The 18,488-nt window shown below is 51.5% G+C and overlaps 1 protein-coding gene across 2 annotated transcripts in view; it reads right to left on the reverse strand.

Annotated features, from left to right (window-relative positions):
• Positions 1–18,488, reverse strand: part of RILPL1 (Rab interacting lysosomal protein like 1) — a 46,081-nt gene that overhangs the window by 6,099 nt on the left and 21,494 nt on the right. For both annotated transcript variants that reach the window (XM_029226697.1, XM_029226692.1), the window contains exons 3-6: positions 17,306–17,424; positions 16,419–16,640; positions 6,629–6,801; positions 4,647–4,739 (exon numbers count right to left, since the gene is read on the reverse strand). In XM_029226697.1, coding sequence (XP_029082530.1) covers positions 4,647–4,739; positions 6,629–6,801; positions 16,419–16,640; positions 17,306–17,424 — 607 coding nt within the window. The remainder of the gene's footprint in view (positions 1–4,646; positions 4,740–6,628; positions 6,802–16,418; positions 16,641–17,305; positions 17,425–18,488) is intronic.

The following is an 18,488-nucleotide window of genomic DNA, read 5'->3' on the forward strand; positions in this document are numbered from 1 at the left end:
TATTCTCTGTGCGTCTCGCTGGGATCATGGAACGGACGACCCCCTTCCCTCTCTATTCCAGGTGCCTTGCTGCAGGAGCCGCCTGCTCTAGAGGGACAGCCACTTCCATGAAAAAAGACTGGCTTGTTTTGGGCAAAAGTTGTCTCCTGGATACGATGTAGCTGGTTTCAAACTCCCCCGAGCCCCTGCCACCACCCCGCCCTGCGACAAATTATTTCTGGAAAAATCAAACCAAATGAAGTTCTAACAGTGGCATTTCAGGCAGTGTGATGGGCGGCTGTAAAGAAGCTATTTCTGGGCTGCAGTGAGCAGGGCGGTGGGTAGGGGGACAGGGAGAGAATGCCCTGCTGTTGCTACCGTCGGATACTTGGGTGGCTGCCTGCTCGAGGCCAAGCTTTCCAGTGTGTGAGGCCAGTTGTTCTGATCGCAGCTTCCCTGGCTGTGCCTCTGCGCCCCCTGCCAGCTGCCTGCCTCTCAGGTCAGCCCCCCGCCCCTGCTCAGCAGCGAGCAGCTGTGTGTATACCTGTCAGCCCGGGATTGAGAGCCGGGCACCGCACAAAGGGGGCTCTGGTGCCTGGTGTCCACTGGGGATGAGGCTGGAGCCACTCAGGCGCTCCCTCGTGACCTGCCCAGCCAGTGCCAACCCAGACTGGCCAGCAGCTGCTCAGTCACAAGCTATTCTTGGAAGGTTTTCTGGGCACAGTTTTGACAGGCGGCAGGAGTTTCTGGTCCCCTTGACCAGTTCAGCCCAGAAATGTAGACTCTGGTGGCTCTGGCTGGTGGTGCATTTGAGAGATAAGGGAACTGGGCAGCCAGCCCACAGCTGGTGACTCGGGAAATGGGGTGAGGAAAAGGTGGGTGGGGAGGCCGAACGAGACAGCTGGGGCAAGCACTGTCTTGTCTTGGCCAGGAGGCAATCAAAAGGCATGGGTTCCAATCCCGACTTTGATCCATCCAGCAAGGTGATCGCAGTGAAGTCAGTGGGCTTCTCTGGGCCCCAGTTTCCTCATCTGAGAAATGGGGCTAATTGTCCCAGCCCTGAATCTCTGACAGGGTGGAAGATACCCTAGTTCAAGTGCTCCAAACCGGTGAAGCCCCTTCGAACCTCCATGGTAGCTACTGCTTACTTACTGGAGGGTGGGGAAAAGTGGTCGAGGGCGAGAAGCTGAGCTGGAGCACAGCTGTGAGCTGCACTAAAGAGGCTGTGTGACTAATACTCCATAAAAGCAAGGACAAAGGGACCAGACAGACCCAGACCAGTGCCCGAGAGTGAAGGATGGAGAGGGAGACAGGCATGGAACCGTCTTAAGAACTGTCATTCCCTTGCCCCGGTCCCCAGGGAAGATCCATCCCTGTCCCAGGCTCTGAGCTCCTGGCCACACTGATGCAGCTTCCGGTCAGTGGCCGAGGTGGACAAAGTGACCAGTGTCCTGTCTGGGCTGGTCAAAAGCCTTCTGTGCCATCTGGATCTTCCACTTATCCCCTACAAGGCTGGGGCGGCCATGGGACTGGCCACCTGCACCCTGTGGACAAGAGATTCTGAATTCTCTCTCCCTCTCTGTCTCTGACTCCCAGATTCCATCTGCTTCTCCTGCTGGGCTCAGAGCCCCAGGTCTTGCTGAGCAACCAGAGGCCAAACTGAAGGGGAGAAGGGTTTGAGAACAGGGCCCCAGGGTCCTTTCTGGAACAATCTGGAAAAGAGGACCAGACACCACAGCCTACTCGTGTGTGGGTAGAAGAACTAGTGGGAAAAACGTTGTTGGTTAATTCTGACAACTTTCCTCTGGATTTTACCCAGTTTGCGATTTGCAAAAACCAACTCTTAAGTACCTGTTTTAGAGAAAGGGGGCTGGAGTGGAAAACTAGAAAGTCAGAACATCCCCGCTTCAGAAGGAAGTCTTAGAATTCCATATGACTTGGAATTACAGTGCCAGACATGCTGTAAATGCAGCACACTTGGAGCAGAGATGCTAGAAAGGTCTGATTGTTAAAGGGAAGGAACTGCTGAAAGAAGAAGATAGATGCTGGTCTCTTGGTCTCACCCCTCCCTTAGCTAAGGGAGGAACTGTGTGGGCTCGTGAACTTATTCTCAATTTCCCCAGGTTTTAACCCAAAGCATTTAAGATCGCTTCTGCTCATCCTTACATGCAAGTGGGGCTGGTGGACAGATCAGGGTCTAAGCGAAGCCAGTCCCATTTCTTAGCAAGCACTGGATGGGAAAGCCTAACCAAGGATACTGAGTACATCATAGAATTGAGACCAAAGGGCTCCCTCTCCCCCAGGATGAGGCTACAGTGGACGCCGGTTACTTCCGTCTGCTCAGCAAACTGATCTTGCTTGGGGTCTGTCCTTCCCCAAATCCCTGTCCATGGGAACTGGATAGAGTTAAAGCTACTCTAAGTTTCAGGCGTGAGAATGAGACCCAGACCAGACCTATGGATGCACTGCCCTGTGGGGTGATCATGTGACCCAATCAGAGCCAAGGAGACTCAATTCTGTGACTTCTGTGGGAGATTCTCTCCTCCCACTGGAGTTTCAGACAAGAAAGCAGAAGCCTGAGCTGATGGCGGCCATACTGCCACCCTGAGGGGACAGCACGCCCAAGAATACAGCCCACAGAAAGGAAAACAGGTTGAGGCAGAAGGAACCAGGCAGAGCCCTGAGAACAAGACCTGGGTCCAGCTGAGCCTGAAGCCAGGATGACCTGAAAATCTCTAGTTGCTTGGCCAACAGTTTTTCTTTCTTTAAATTACTTTGAGTTGCGTTTCAAGTGCCAGTGGGAGATTACAAACTAATACGTGGCCAACATGCTGTTGGGATCCAGAGGAAGCCTATCTGGTTCCAAGCTTCACCCCCAGGAAATATTTATCCTTAACCAGAACTGGGGACCACAGCCCCTCCCAAATCTAGCGGATCTGCTTGACCGAGGGCCAAGCAAACAAGCAACGTGAAGCTGGCAGGAGAGGCTTGGAAAAGAGCCACGTGTTAATCCACACACTCCAGAGGGCAGCTAGCCTTTCCCAGGGCCCGGTATCTGAACAAGTCGCCCCTTTCTAAGAGCAGAGGGTCCAGCAGTTACACACATTTTGCGTTCCCTTCCTATCCCCCAACACCATGGATTACGTCAATTCACAGGACAAGAAGTAGCCAAGAATTTCCAAACAAAAGTGGAATTTAAAGGTTGAGGCGGGGCTTCCCTGGTGGCGCAGTGTTTGAGAGTCCGTCTGCCGATGCAGGGGACACGGGTTCGTGCCCCGGTCCGGGAGGATCCCACGTGCCGCGGAGCGGCTGGGCCCGTGAGCCATGGCCGCTGAGCCTGCGCGTCCGGAGCCTGTGCTCCGCAACGGGAGAGGCCACAAGGGTGAGAGGCCCGCGAACCGCAAAAAAAAAAAAAAAAAAAAAAAAAAAGGCTGAGGCATCTGAGTAACACCTCAGTTCCTCTCCCCACACACCCCAGTTGGCTTTCCAACCCATGCCACTCGCCTTCACAAAGCTTCTACCAGGGTTTGGGGGGAAGAACCGAAGCCTCTTCTCTAAGCAGGTGCAAGGCTGAGAGTCAGGAAGACCCTCTCAGGGGACAAAATGAGGCCACAAGACAACTGGGAGCAGAAGGCCCTCCTGCAGAGTTTGAAACGTGGGCTCTGGGCCAGGCTGCCTGGGTTCGAACCCTGACTCTGCCTCTTATTAGCTGTATGACCCTAGGCAGGTGATTGACTCCAGTGCTTCAGTTTCCTTAACTGTAAAATGGGGATGACAGTGCCCTCACCTCACAGGGCTATGGTGAGGACTCAGTGCCATTATCTGCAGGAACGGCACCCGGCAGATAGGTTCTTAGTAGATATTAGCACATAGTAGGATCTTACTAGATATTAGCACATAGTAGGTTCTTACTAGATATTAGCTAACTAGACCAGAGCTTTAACCCTTTATCTGAAGGGCTACAGGGGTTAACGAACCTAAAACTGTTTGCAAGACTGTATGACTCCACCCTCACACCCCCACCACCCCCACCACCCCCACCGCCGCTGAAAGGGTCTGCAAACTCTCATTCAAATCTCAAAGGAGTCCTTTGATGCAAGGACTCCGAAGTAGCTTTAAGTCTAGTTGAGGGCTAGGACTAGGCCACTCTTTCTCTTGTGTGTCCCCCACAGCCACCAGGGCCCAGTGCTGCTTGTATTATGCACCAATGAATACTTAATGGAGAGACAGATGGATAGGTGAAGTCATCACAGAAAAGCATATATGGGGTGGACCCGCGGCCATTCAGACACCTCGGAGCTGGGGTTTCAAGGCCTTAAGATGCGTGAACCTTTCCCACCATGCAGTATTTGCTGTCCTCAAAGACATGCCCCGACTGACACACTCAAGCAAGCCCAGGCCCCAGCCCTTTCCCACCCCCTAGGCCTTCCCCAAACCTCTCTGCCCAGGGACCCCCCCACAAGGAGGAACTCAGCCTTCAATGTACAGAGGTGACTCTGCAGTCAAGGGCCAGGCCCAGCGTGCCCCGGGCTTAGGCCAAGCCCCACGGGAGGTGGTTAGTAACAAGCCCAGCCCTGGAGCAGGTGCCCAGGAGAAGTGAGAGGCCGTGTGAGCCGCCAGCTCAGCCGCGAGCGAGCAGCCCCAGACGCCGGGAGCGCAGCACTTACAGTCGCTTGATCCCAGACTCCGGCTGGGGGGACATTCTCGGGTGGGTGACGGGTGGAGGTTGGGGTATTCGATTTTCCTCTTCTATTTCTTCACTGGAAGGAGTTGAGAGGTGTGAGATAAGAGTCAAAAATTCCATGAGAGCTGGAATATTCTCTCTGATGGTCTGGGAGGGCATGTACTTTTTCAGGGAGTGAAAATAAGGGACCCAGGAGGACAGCAACGGTGGCCTTTGCCCCATAGGCTCTCTGCCTCGGGGGCTGGCCTCTGGAATGGCCAGTTAAGAGGAAGGATCAGTCCTGGAGGCAACGGACACAGGTGCCTGCAGGCCGTTTGGCCCAGTTGGTCACATGTGAGAAATTTCAGGAAGGTACCCACATCTCTATTTTAAGTTTACTTTGGAGATTCTAGCCGAAAAGAATGGCTTCCTATTTTCTGTTCTTGCCAAATGCTTCCTTGTCTCCACACCTTTGTGGTTTATTCTGCCTAGAATATGCCACCCACAACATCTTCCATACCTGAAACGTACACCCCTATCCTTTAGGGAAGGCCCAGTTCAAATGCCACCTCCTCCATGAAGCCTTCCTGATTTCCGCCCCATTCCCAAGCCAGAAGTGATTTCTCTCTTCTTTGAACAGCCAGTGCACACACTGTCATAAAACTTTCTTATGTGGCAGACTCACAGTGGGTTCTCAATAAACATGTGTGGCACTGTATTTTCTCTGATGTCTTATCTTCCCTACTGGGGCAGGGACCACATCTGGTGCATCTGTCCTTCCTTCCAGCTTTCCATTCAACAGGTAGTTGTTGTGCATCTACTCTGAGCTAAGCTGCATCCTAAGTGCAGGGAACTTAGTCATGAACAAGACAAATAAGGTTTCTGGTCCCATGTTGTTGCAGTCTAATGCGGAAACAGACAATAAAACAAGCATGTTCATAAACAGGATAATGTGAGACGATGAAAAGAGCCATGAAGAAAGTAAAACTGGGTAAAGTGATAGACAGTGACTAGGACAGAGCGCTCCTTTGGAGGCGTGTTGATGAAGAAGGAAGGCCTCTCTCAGGAGGTGACATCTGACCCAAACCCTGAATGACCAGGAGCCAACCATGGGAAGAACCAAGGGGAATGTTTTCCCAGCTGCAAGAGCATGTGCAAAGGTCTTGAGGTAGAACCGAGCGTGGTGTGTTTTGAGGAACCAATAGCAGGGTAGTGTGTACAAAGCTGAACAAGTGGGAGGTGGCATGGTATTAGATGGTGCTCTAAGCCAGGTGCAGTGCTGTCCACAGAACTTTCCACGAGGATGGAAATATTCTATATCTTCATTGTTCACATGTGTCAATGGAACGCTTGAAATGTGCCGAGTGCAACTGAGGAACCGAATTTTACATTTTACTTAAGTTTAACTCATTTAAATTTAAATAGCCACATGTGGCTAGTGGCTAGGGTATCAGACAGTGTGGCTCTAATATGTACAAGGAGTTCATTGGCCACGGATGGACTAAATGATCAAATATTAGGCTCTATCGCTCCACCATCTCTTATCTCTAATTCCAAAATCCAAAAGGCTCTAAAAACCAAAATTTGTTTTGTTTTCTTTTATTTTTGGTCATTCACTTGGTGGCAAAACCTGAAATGAAATCTCGTGAGGCTGTTTATAGTCTTTATTTATCCCATTTAGTAGGAATGTTCGTATCTTTTGCTGCAAACATATTCACGTGTTTGATTTTGGAAGAACTGCCCCAGAGCTCGCTGGCAGTATAAGGTAATAAGGTAATACAGTATACATAATATTCTTTTCTAACAGGAGTGCACCTGAGCCCGAGTTTCAGAAAGGAATTATGAGTTGGTATGTATGTGCTTCAGGCCAGAGATGGTCCCCACAACGAATACAGATGCAATCCTTGTCTTCCAGGTGTGAATTTGTCCCCAGACTCTGCACAACCTCAGAAAGGAGCCAGCCTGGGAGCTCCCAGGGGCACTCACCTCTTATAGTATGCCAGTTCCTCCTGCAACAAAAACACTTTGGACTTGAGCTCGTTCCTCTCGTGCAGCACGTCCCGCAGTTCCTGCAGTGTGAACCGGGGGCGGTTGGGGTCCTTGAGATCCATGGCCACCTTCTCTGCCTCGGAGACACACCCGTCTCCACCCAGCTCCATCTGGAGGAGGGCAGAGATGCTGCTAATGAATTCCTGGCCGCTGCCACCAGCACCCACTCCGCATCCTGCCGGAGCCCGAATTTCCCACCCTCCCAGGGCCTGAGCAGCTTGCTGAGGACGCTATTTTAAGAACTCGAGGGTGGCCTCTGCTCATGTTCTGTGCAGTCAGCATCCCTCGGGAGACCAAAGCGAGCGGCCACCTGCGCACTGTTTGACTTCTCGATAGCCAGACCTGCAGTCCTGGCGCCTCCCCACCTGACCCAGGGTTTTATGACAAATAACATGAAAAGGTGTCCGAGGAGAAGAAACCGTGTACTACCCAATGCTGCCACCCTCTTCAATCTGCCTGCTTTCCCTTTCCCACGTTCTTGACTCATTTTCTAGCCAAGTGCATTGCTAATTTGGCCAAAGTTGTTGGAATCAGAGCCAATGCGCAATTCTCTATTCCTTTTCATTTGATATTAAGTCATATACAGTTTCCCATTTGTTACTGGCCTTCTGGTCAAGCCTGCTCCTCCCCAGTGGCTGTGAGCATCTTTTCACTGGAGTTTGGTGGAAGCCCTGGTTGGGGCGGGGGGGGGTTGGTAACATCCCAGCCAATGTTCACACGCAGGGCATTTATTTCTTTTCCACACAGGTCACACAGATGGATCCTAGCCTGTTAAATCACCTGCTCCACACCCAAATCCCATCCTCCTGCCCTCTTCCACAGCAAGGAGCTTTTTTAAAAAAAACTGTGATAAAATTCGCTTGACATAAAATTTCCATTTTAAAATGCGCAATGCAGTGGGTGGTGTTTAGGACATTCACAGTGCTGTGCAACTACCACCTCTACCTAGTTCCAAAACATTTTCCAGAGGAAACTCCACACCCATTAGCAGTCACTCCCCATCCACCCCCCCCCCCCCCCCCCGCAAGCCCCCGGCAACCACCATCTGCTTTCCATCTCTATGGATCTGCCTTTTCTGGACATTTCCTAGAAATGGAATCATATGATATGTGGCTTTTTGTGTCTGGTTTCTTTCACTCAGCATCATGTTTTCAAGGTTCATCCACATTGTAGCCTGTGTCAGTACTTCATTCCTCTTCATGGCTGAATACTATTCCACTGTGTGAAGAGACATTTTATTTATCCTTTTATCCACTGATGGACATTTGGGTTGTTTCCACCTTTTGGCTATTGGGAACAATGCTACCATGAACATCTGTGTATGAAGATTTGTTTGAACACCTGTTTTCAGTTCTCTGGGGTACACACCTAGGAGTGGAACTGCTGGGTCATATGGTGACTCTATGTTTAACTTTTGGAGCAACTGCCAGTTTTCCACGGTGGCCGCCCCATTTTACATTCTTGCTAGCGGTGTAGGAGGGGTTTGACATTCTCCACATCCTTGCCAACATTTTTTTCTTTTTTGATAGCAAGGAAGTTTTTGCAAGCTTTCCAAGTCAGCTGGCCAAATCTGCAGGCGGCCCACACTCTGCAGGCAGTGCACTATTCCTGACACCCTTGAGCTGCCAATGTCTCGTGATCGTCTAGAAGGAGTGGACAGAAGCTGAGGGCAACAGTGGGAAAGCTCTGGAACAGGGGAAGGAGGGACTGAAATACAGAACTGCCCCCCGCCCCCACCCCCCCCCAAAAAATCCCACAGAAGCACAAGGAGAAAGGGACTCCCACCTAGATGGGCCAGGATGCTGAAGGACTCCAGAAGACAGAGCTGAGAGGCCTCCCGTCCTGGGAGAGTCAGGGACGTGCTGTTCTGGGAAAGGACGCTTGAAAGGAGACACCTCCCACCAGGGCAGATCAGGTGACAGAAGAGCCGCCCGGCAGGTCAGCAGCTGAGCAGCAGGCAGCAGGGGAGGCGCCTCGTGGCAGCAGGAAACTGAAACCTGACACACGCCGCCCCCTCAGACCGGCTGGGCATCGGAGTGGGGCCTCTTTCCACCCACGAACTTGGGGAGGAAATGGTGGAGGATTTAACTTCCCGAGAAGGCACTCTAAGGCGTCCGCTGATGCCACACCTTCGGGGGGCTGTGTCCTCAGGGTGCGTCTTCAGTGTTTGACTCCCTCTGCAGAGCCTTGGGGGCTGCTCCTCGGACCACCTGATGGCCACACATTCAGATGGTACCCCCTACCCAAGCTCCGTAGTGCAAATGCCTAGTATACAGCAGGCACTCACTAAGGCCAGTTCCCTTCTCTTCCTCTGCCCAGGTTAATCACAGAGCATCCTCAGATGTCTAGTTTTTTTTTTTTTTTTTTTTTGCGGCCCGCGGGCCTCTCACTGTTGTGGCCTCTCCCGTTGCGGAGCACGGGCTCCGGACGCGCAGGCTCAGCGGCCATGGCTCACGGGCCCAGCCGCTCCGCGGCATGTGGGATCTTCCCGGACCGGGGCACGAACCCGTGTCCCCTGCATAGGCAGGTGGACTCTCAACCACTGCGCCACCAGGGAAGCCCGGATGTCTAGTATTTACTTAACATTACTGGGCATCAACTTTCTGCCTGCTGGTCACTGAGCTAATGAGACAAATAGGACAGTTGGTGGTGGAGGAAAGATACACACAAATTTACAAGGTAATATAATTAAAGAGGTACAGGCTCCGAGAAGGATCACGGAAGACGTTACTGCAGATGTGGTCTCTGTGCATGGGGTCTTGACGAATGTGTAGGAGTTCACCAAGAACTCTGGGCCCACCCTGGCGGGGGCACCCTCCCCCATTTTGTTTGGCCTTCACTGTGTTCTAAAACTCTTTTGAATTAGTTGCCAATGGTTTTAGATCAGGAGATTTCACACTGAAGTTTGGGTCTGGGGCTTCCTTTTGGGAAAAAAATTGGAAGACTGGGTCCCACTGGGTCCACATGGCAGCACTGGGCTGGTAACTGCATAGCAGCTGCTCCCTTTTACATGCTATTTCTATGGCTGCCCACTGCCCTCCCCTTTTTCCTTCCCTGCCTGTGGACTCCATAGGTGCTGGCGGCTGCAGACTCTAATCTCAGGCTCACACACTCCCTCCAGCCCCTCCCTCCCCAAACAACTCAGGCCCTGACATTCATTGGGCAAGTCCCCTGACTTTCGGCCTCTCTGGGAAGGGCCAGCTGAAGGGTCCACACGCCCCTCACTTTCCAAGGGGACTTTGGGCAAGCTGCTTGCTCCTCCCTGGGCCCTCGTTTCCCCATCTAGCCCTCAAAAACCCAATAAGGACTTCTGTGGTGGTCCAGTGGTTAAGACTCCATGCTGCCAATGCAGGGGGCGCAGGTTCGATCCCTGGTCGGGGAACTAAGATCCCACATGCCGTGCAGCGTGGACCAAAAAAAAAAAAAAAACAAACAAAAAAACCCAATAATATTTCTAAGGGCCCTTCCCACCCTGACATCCGGGGATTCCTATGAACACAGGCTTTCAAGGCGCAGCAGTTCCCATGGGTTGACATCACCCAGGACATCAAAGGGCTTCCTTAGAACCTGAGTTCTTTTCCTCTGGACAGCTCTCTCTTTTTTTTTTTTTGGCTGTGCCGAGCGGCTTGTGGGATCTTAGTTCCCTGACCAGGAATCAAACCCATGCCCCCTGCAGTGGAAGCGTGGAGTCTTAACCACTGGACCACCAGGGAAGTCCCAGGGACAGCTCTTCTATCAGAGGAGCAACCTGATTCCCTTATAGCTTGGGGGATTCCCAGACAGGTTTGCAAAAAAAGTCCTGTCTTCCGGGACCATTGCCTGCAAGTGCAGAAGAGGGTAAGCTTGGGGGTCCAGCTCTTCGGAGACCAGCACAGGCACTGATGCAGGCCAGTCCTCAAGAGACACAGCGAAGGCTCTTCCCAACACGGCAATCGGGCTAATCAGAAGCGAGCCTTCTAGGCTTATTCCACGAGGGACCGCGGAGGTGGCTCGGGTTATCGCCGATTGTCTGCTGGTCCCCTGAGGATCTCTGGGCACAGCTTGAGGGAGATGCCCGAGGCCCCAGGTGCTCCCTAGGGAGGCCCCAGAGACCGGATGACAAGCAATGGGGCCTTGTCATTGGTGGAGGGAGGTGACACCCTCCACCAGGGCTCTCCATCCTGAGGCCTGGCCTCCTGGGCACACTCCCCACTGCCTGGGCACAGCAAGGCCACTTCCTGTGCTCTTGAAGGCCACTGAACACACTTCTGAGCAGCCGCTGGGCCAGCAATGGGGAATGACTGTGCTCTGGTCACCCTTGGTAGCTCCAGGCTACCGCGAATGAATTCGGCCTGAAAACCCTGTTTCACAGGCCAGCCACCAGGACCCTATCTGCTTTCCCTGTACACTTAAAAAGAAAAAACCTTCACTTACTAAGAAATCAGAACTTGTAAGGCAGAGACAGTGACATCAAGGAGGTACTATTAACTTTACAGTCTTCTTATTGATTTTATATAAAGTCCCTTAGACAGGAAGCCAACCTCATTTTCTTAAGGGTTTATATGTCTAACTGTCAAAGGCAGGAAAACCGTCAGTTAAAATATGAGAAGCTGGATGAACTGGAAAACATGCTGAGTGAGAAGGCAGTCAGGATCCCCTGTTGTATGATTCCATTTCCATTTTGGACATTTCTGGACATTTTTGAAATGTCCAAAAGAGGCAAATCCATAGAGACAGCAAGTAGATTAGTGGTTGCCAGGGCTGGGGGGAGACAGAGATGGGGATTGAGTGCTAATGTGTATGGCATAGCTTTCTGGGGAGATGGAAAAGTTCTAGATAGTGGTGACGATCTCACAGTACAGTGAATATACTAAAAAGCACTGACTTGGGGACTTCCCTGGTGGTCCAGCGGTTAAGATCCCGCCCTTCTAATGCAGGGGGCGCGGGTTCGATCCCTGGTCAGGGAACTGAGATCCCACAGGCCATGCGGCGCGGCCAAAAAATGAAGAAACCACACAAAACGAAAACCAACCAAACAAACAAAAGAACACTGACTTGTACACTTTAAATGGTTGGATTGTATAGTCTGTGAATTACATCTCAATAAATTCCACCTCAATAAATATGTTATAAAAATATACAAAGAGTCTTGCCTACTGGAGATCACACTGAAATGACGGTGATGCATCTCAGAAAGAATCATATGAATCAAGAAGCAATGATAAGAATGGATTCCTCCCCCGCTCTGGATCCCTCCATAGCTCCCACCTTCCCTCACCAACCTGGTGCCAGGACTAACCGCAACCCCAGCCGCACCCTGCACGTTCTCTAGTCTGGATCATGCTGTTCGTCCTGCCTGGAATGGCCTGCCCCACATTCTACCCCTGGACATCCTACCCATCCCACAAGACCCATCTCAAGGCCCTGAAGAGCTGCACTGCCCTCTCCTCTCCACTCAGAATTCACTGTGTCCTCCTCTGATCCCACCGTCCTCTATCCGTGCCACACTAACCTTTAGACCGACTGAATCAAGTCAAGTTCATGTCCCTCATTTGTCAGATAGGAAACTGACCATCAAAGAGATGGACAGGCCCCAAGTCACATGGCAGCAGGTGATGAAGCCACCACTACCCGCGGCTTCCCTGTTTGAGTGACAAGCATCCTGAATGCCACTCAGCTCCAAGGGATGCCGTCAAACCCCGCAAAGACGCTCTGGGTTTGGGAACAGATGCTGCAAAGAAGCTCAGTGGGTCAGTCATAACTGCTACCGGATTTTACTCCCCTGTTTCTGTCCCACCCCCATCGTGCCAGAAAGGAAACTGCAACCGACTGGCAGCCGTGCCATGGAGGTGTGAAATGCCCTTGTCCTAAAGAGACCTGGAGCGGGGTTCAGAGTCTTGTGGCTGGGGTGATGTCCTCAGGACCCAGGTTTGGACCAGGCCCCACCTGCCCAGCCGGAGACAGGCCTGAGCTCTCGTGGGGCTCAGGAGGTTGGAAGGGGTACCCAGGGAAGGCTGGGGGGGGGTGTGATGGCGCCAAGCTTCTCCCCCTGGCGCCTCCTTTCCATCCCCCTGCTACAGATTTGGTCCAGCCCTCACCTCTCTTGCCGGGACTACTGCAAAAGGTTCCCAACAGCCACGTCTGCCACCAGCTCCTTGTTCAAACTCTCTTCCGTAAGCTCAGAGCTGATCCTGTCACTCCCCTGCAGAAACCCTGTGAAAGAATCCACATCCCTCACTGCTCAGTGTTTTTTGTGTGTGGCATTCTCAGCCCCGACTCTCTGGCACGGACGATTAACATCTGTTGTCTCCGATTGGTCTGTATCCATTCCCACACATCTTTGGGCTGAGTCATTGCAATTTTCCTCTGGAGAAACTTCCCTTTCCCACTCTCTGTGAGTGTGGCTTAGATGGGTGCCATCTCCATGTGGCTCAGGAATGGACGACATGCATATTCTAACCTCAGACTACAAAGACTGATTCAGTGGTGGGCTAATGAGAGGCTCCCTGAGACTCTCGCTGAGAATCTGGGAAAGAAGCAATTTCTTTCTGCTGGGGTTGCAAAGCTGGCTGAGTACCAGGGGCCACTATATGGCAAGAGGCTGCTTGAGAATGACAACAACACAGAGGAAAGCAAAGCTGAGAGAAGGTCTGAAACAAATTCCTGACAGTATCATTTGGGCACCTGGAACCAGCTATACCTGAAGCCATCATTAACTCAAAGCTTTTAGTTATTCAGCCGAAAATTCCTTAAAAAAAAAAAAATCCTTAAACCATTTTAACTTAGGCTCACTTTTAGCCAAAAGCAGACTCTAACCTCTCCCTTTTAGGGCTTCTCTCCATTAACTCCCTATCTGTAACCCAGAGGTTCTTGTCCTTCCAAGAACCTAGAAGTGTATGGCCTGAATTCACAAGACACTTAATGACTGTGCTCGGACTAGAGCCAACCTGATGGTAAGCTCCTCTGTCTAACCTCCCCCACCTGTAACCCAAGAGACCAGCACAGTGCCTGCAAACCAGAAACAGTCAATAAATATTTGTTGGAACAAATGGCAAGCGCGGAGCTTTCCTGTGATGGTTCATTATACTCTCCTGAAACGGCACCTCCATCTTCTACACCTACCTGTCAAAATCTTAGCGTTATTATCACTGACATCCAGCTGAAGCAAGAGCTGGTCCGTGAAACTCCACGCCACCCCCATCAGGATTAACTGCACTATCTCTGTGTTCCTGGCACATTCTGGGGGCGCATCTACGTGGGAGACACCTCTGGGGCCCCGTGTCACACCCTGGGCCCACCTGGATTTTGCTGCAGCTGTGGTGCAGTTCCATCCATGTGGACAGGGGCCCACCTCAAGCACACACTGTATGTCTTTCCATTTCTGCTCCACAAGTTCTGCCCAGGAGCGTTGGGGAGACGACACCTCCGGGGGCCACGCATCTGTGGATAACTGTTCTAAGCCTTTCTTCTCCAGAAAGACAGTTCCGGGAGGTGTCCTATGGTGCTTCTCAGAGGTCCCAGCGGGACCGAGCTCCCACTGTGACCTCAATGACACACCCTCAACTTCCCTTTTCCTCCTTCCCTCACTTCTCTGGTCTTTGGGATCACCTCACAAATTAACCTCCTGCCCAGAGTCCTTTTCTCAAGCTCTGCTTCAAGGGAACCCAGACTAAGACAACCCCTTACCACTAAGACAACCCCCTTCCACCTTAAGTGTGGCTGCTGGTCTCCAAGTCTGTCTCCTGCACTGGGCTGTAAGCTGCTTGAACCTCCGCAGCACTCAGCGCAGTGCCTGCAGATAAAAAAGCAGACTTCCCTCTGCAGCTTACCTGGCCTGCATCACTGGCCCCTGCCGACCTCTCTGACCTTATTCAGACCCTCTCCCTCATTGTCAGCTTGCACAACAGGCACCCTTGCCTTCTTATACTTTCCTGACTGCACTGCAATTTCTCCTGCCTCAGGGCCTTTGCACATGCCCCCCCCCCCCCCCCCCCGCTTCACCTAGTTTACTTTCACTCATTCTTTTGATCACCTCCTTGAGGAAGCCTTTTTGACTCCCCCAGACTATCATGGTAATAATAACAACAGCTAACACTTTAAATGAACTAACTCATTTAATTCTCAGAACACCAATCTGGGGGTAAGTATTGTTATTAGTATTCCCATTTTAGAGATGAGAAAACTGAGGCGCAAAGAGGCTAAATAATTTATCCAAAGACACGGAGGCAGTAAGGAACCGAGGCAGACTGGCTCTAGAGTCCACACAGTTAGTTACGCACTCCAGACCCTCCCTCAGTTATGGGACCTTCTGGCACCATCCCTCTCCTTTAGCATGAATCACCGTTTTAAAATAAAATCGAGATATAATTCACTTACCATAAGATCCACTCTTTTTTTTTTTTTTAATTGGATGTGCCACGCAGCTTGTGGGATCTCAGTTCCCCAACCAGGGATTGAACCCATGCCCCCTGCAGTAGAAGCATGAAGTCCTAACCACTGGACCACCAGGGAATTCCCAAGATCCACTCTTTTAAAGTATAAAATTCAGAGAGGGACTTCCCTGGTGGCGCAGTGATTAAGAATCCGCCTGCCAACGTAGGCGACACGGGTTCGAGCCCTGGTCCGGGAAGACCACACATGCCACAAAGCAACTAAGCCCGTGTGCCACATCTACTGAGCTTGTGCTCTAGAGCCCGCGTGCTGCAACTACTGAGCCCAGGTGCCACATCTACTGAAGCCTGCACGCCTAGAGCCCGTGTTCTGCAACAAGAGGAGAAGCCTGCACACTGCAACGAAGGGTAGCCCCCGCTCGCCACAACTAGAGAAAGCTCGTGTATAGCAACGAAGACGCAACGCAGCCAAAAAATAAATAAAAGTTAAAAAAAAACCCATTAAAGAAATTCAGAGATTTTTAGTACATTCAGAGTTGCGCAACCATCATCACTATCTAATTCCAGAACATTTCCATCACCCTGAAAGAAACCGCGTACCCACCAGAAGTCACTCCCCATACTCTCCTTTCCCCAGTCCCTGCAACCACCAGTCTGCTTTCTGTCTCTATGGATTGGTCTATTCTGGACATTTCAAATAAATGGACTCATACAATATGGGGGCTTTTGTGTCTGGCTACCTTCACTTAGCATGTTTTTGAGGTTCATCCAAATTATAGCTTGTCTCAGTATTCCATTCCTTTTTATGGTTGAATAATGTTCCACTGTGTGCAGAGATCATATTTTGTTTATCCATTCTTCAGTTGATGGACATGTAGATTGTTTCCACCTTTTGGCTGTTGGGAATAGTGTTGCTATGAACATTTGTGTGCACATTTTTATGTGGTCATATATTTTAAGTTTTCTTGTGCATATGCCTAGAACTGGAATTGCTGGGTCACATGGTATATTATGTGATTATTTGATTAATGTCTGTCTCCCATACTGGCTGTAAGCTCCATGTGGACAGGAACCAGTTCTCTATTTTATCCCCCATACCTGCAACACAGTCAACAATTATTTGAATGAATGAATGAATGAATGGCAGATGCCCAGTAACCACCACCGAGCTGGATACCCTGGGCTAGAATGCTGGGAGTCCTGGGTTCCAGGCTCAGCCCTGCCTCTGCCCAGCTGTGTGTCTTCTAGCCAGCAGCTGGCCCTCCCTCGGCCTCCTATTTCTCTCAAGTGTAATGAGGAAAAAGCAAGGCAGCCTGGCCCCCCTCAAGCCAGCCTGCAGAAGCCAGCTTCCCACTCACCACAGGCTCCTCCTCTCCGTTCTGGCTGAGTTCGCCCTGCAGCCTCTCTCTCAGCTTCCCGAGCTCCGCCCGCAGGCTGCCCATCTCCTGCTCCTTGGTTTGCAGATCTGCCTCCAGTTCTACCTTCTGTTCGATCAAGGCCTTCCCCTGGGCCTCCACCACTGTGACGCGGTGCCGGAGGTCGTGGTTGATCTTCATCAGCCGGGTCTGCTGCTGCTGCAGCTGTAGAGAGATGAAGGCTATCAGATGGGGCCGCCACATCCAGTAGCTCATGTTGTGTACTGCACAAGAGCAAACCATCTACAGGCGTGCCATTCATACTGTAGATGCCTTGATTTGTTTGAAATTTGTTCACGTTCTTACAACTCCGTCGATGCCAGAGATGGGCAATGTGTATATTTACTATGATAATTTTATGACAGATGGAAGATAAGTGTCTTGTTAGTATATTATGACAATTTCCCAACAGAGGGAAGTAACATGCCTTGAGAAAGGGGCATCTTTTTCTAATTTAGGCAGAGACACCGTATAGGTTCCCGGAGCAGCCTGGACCACGCTGGGGCATGAAGGGGATGGGCTGGAGGAAGCCTCAGAGTCAGAGCAGAGGCTGACCGGGCCCTGGGACCTGCTCAGTGTGTGGAAAGAGTCAGGTCACTGGGCAGTGCCATGTTCCCTCCTACTGCTCCAGTGAAGACTCGGCCGAGGGTCCTACGCACGGCAACTGTTTCAGGGCTGGGCCTCTCAAGCCATAAGCAGGATCCCCACCCCATGGAGCCCATGAAGTGAGACCGACAGGGAGAAGGGGCGCTTCCTGAGGGGAGGATCCCGTCTCTTGCTGGTACCCACTGGCCGGGAGGGCGGACACAGGGCTGGGGCTCAGCACTTACAGCCTCGACATCCTCGTTCTTCAGCCCGAGCTCCCGATCCTTGGCGCGGATCTCGTCGCGCTGTTTGTCCACCACTTCCTTCAGCTTCTTCATCACCTGCCGCTCCCGCTCCGACATGCCTGGGGTGGGGTGAGAGGGACCCGTGGGTGTGTCCACCTCCCACCGAGATGAACCTGCCCCCCACCTCCTCCTGGACTCACCTCTGCTCGTCTGCCCCTCCCCAGCGCCTGCTTTCTGCCCCTCCACCCTTCCCCTGCTCATCCCCACTGCAGGGCATTTGCTGTTTCCAGCTTCAGCAAGTCCCTTCCTACCAACCTCCCCCAGGCTGGCTCCCCTTGATTCTCAGGCCTCAGCTCAAAGTCACCTCCTCACAGAGGCCTCTCCTTTCCCGACCACCCCCCGCCAAGTAGCCCCCTCCTCCCACCTCATCCATCCCCTCACTTTTTACAATGGCTAAGTGTCTGGTACATCCTTTCATCTAATGAAAGATGATACTGCATAGTGATTCAGAGGGTCGGCTCTGGAGATCAAACACTGGTTCTCCCATTTATTAATTGTGTGGCTTTGGGCTACCCAACCTGTGCCTCAGTTTCCACATCTCTAAAATGGGAATAACAGTACCTACCCCATAGGGCTGCTGCGAGGATTGCTCTTGTTAATACACATGAAGCCAATATTGAAGAAGATGTCTGGTACATAGCAGGTGCTCAAAGGGTGTTGTTTGTTCTCCCTGCCCCTCATCCCCCAAGTATACGGTCAGCCCAGGAGGCAAGACCTTGCCTAACCTATTCACTGTGTATTCCCTGGACTAGCATAGTGCCCGGCACACAGTAGGTGTCTGCTCAGGGCTTTGGTGAATTAAGGAACGTGCGGATGGATGCTGTATTAGTTTCATGTGCTGCTGTAACAAATAACCAACAAATTTTGGCAGCTAAGAGCATCAGAAATTTATTTTCTCAAAGTTCCAGAAGGCAGAAGTTTAAAATCAGTCCAATGTTGGGAGTTCCCTGCTGGCCTAGTGGTTAGGATTCCGGGCTTTAACTGCTGTGGTCTGGGCTCTATCCTTGGTTGGGGAACTGAGATCCTGGAAGCCATGCAGCACGGGCAAAAAAAAAAAAAAAAAAAAATCAAACGTCAGTCCAATATCAAGACGTCACCACATCTGTGCTCCCTCTGGAGACTC

This window comes from Monodon monoceros, unplaced genomic scaffold (assembly GCF_005190385.1).
Source record: "Monodon monoceros isolate NGI ecotype Baffin Bay Population unplaced genomic scaffold, NGI_Narwhal_1 Super_Scaffold_1, whole genome shotgun sequence".
Classification (NCBI taxonomy): Eukaryota; Metazoa; Chordata; class Mammalia; order Artiodactyla; family Monodontidae; genus Monodon; species Monodon monoceros.